The sequence below is a fragment of the Papaver somniferum genome, chromosome 9 (assembly GCF_003573695.1).
Source record: "Papaver somniferum cultivar HN1 chromosome 9, ASM357369v1, whole genome shotgun sequence".
NCBI lineage: Eukaryota > Viridiplantae > Streptophyta > Magnoliopsida > Ranunculales > Papaveraceae > Papaver > Papaver somniferum.
Genome location: NC_039366.1, coordinates 23,383,568 through 23,384,515, shown reverse-complemented (window position 1 = coordinate 23,384,515; position 948 = coordinate 23,383,568). Strand labels below are relative to the sequence as shown.

The window sequence follows — 948 nt, the reverse complement described above, 5'->3', positions numbered from 1 at the left end:
AGCCTAGAATCTTCTTGACTGAAGAAACCAAATAATGAAACCTAATTTGACTATCAGTGTAAATCCAAAATTCTTCAACAAAATCGAATCTATTGAATTGAAAAGTATTTCTTCAACAAAATCCGTCAAATTGAAAAGTATTTGACTAAGAAATTTAATAATGGAAACAAAGAATTAACAAACAAAAGTAATTGAATTGAATAATCAGAAAATCAGAATCGGAAACAAAAGATTTCATCATATCTGATATCTTCTTCAAACATAAGATCCATACTGAGCTCTTCGGATATTATCTTGACGCTTCTTATAGACAAATCCTCCTAATCCAACAAGAACTGCACCGATCAACACACCAACTACAATTCCAACCTTCTTTCCTGAAGAAATTGATGATGATGAAGGAGGAGGAGGAGAAGATTTCTTTGTTACATTACCAACATCACTCTCTGGCGACGGCGACGGAGAATCCGACTGCAATGGTGATGGAGAAGAAGAGGTGTTTTTAGAGGAAAGATCATCTGATGGTGGAGGAGACGGTGGAGATGTCAGAATTGATGCCGCTGCTGCTGGTGATGGAGCTTCAACGTTTTGAATCGGCGGTTGTGAAACTGGAGAATCGTTACCACTTACTGGAGCAATTGTTGGTGGATCTACTACACAAGAAACATCTGTAACAAGAAGAATCCCTAGAACTACTAAGAAGAGACTGAATCTCGCCATTGCCATTACCAGATCTTGATTTTGTTTTCTTTAGAGAGAAAAAGGAAAAACTGTCAAGAAAATCACTGTAAAACTGAAGAATGAAAAGAAGAAAGAAGATTTTATATGCAAAAGGCGGTTTATAGAAAAGGGAATGAAATCGTGGCTTAGAAATCGGAATTTGATATGGAAGCAAAAAACCGTAAAAGGGGAATGTGGTGGCGTTGTTTAAAAACGGTAGCCCGAGAG

At 37.0% G+C, this 948-nt stretch overlaps 1 protein-coding gene across 1 annotated transcript; it reads right to left on the bottom strand.

Moving 5' to 3' along the window:
- Window positions 1-255: 255 nt before the first annotated feature.
- LOC113311582 (pectinesterase inhibitor 10-like) lies at window positions 256-720 on the bottom strand. The gene has a single exon (XM_026560407.1). It carries the CDS (start codon window positions 718-720, stop codon window positions 256-258), a length of 465 nt encoding a protein of 154 aa, XP_026416192.1.
- Between the last annotated feature and the right edge of the window lie 228 nt (window positions 721-948).

Bases quoted from the DNA above. Each gene is read 5' to 3' on its own strand.
- LOC113311582 (XM_026560407.1), bottom strand. From the start codon at position 720: ATGGCGAGATTCAGTCTCTTCTTAGTAGTTCTAGGGATTCTTCTTGTT.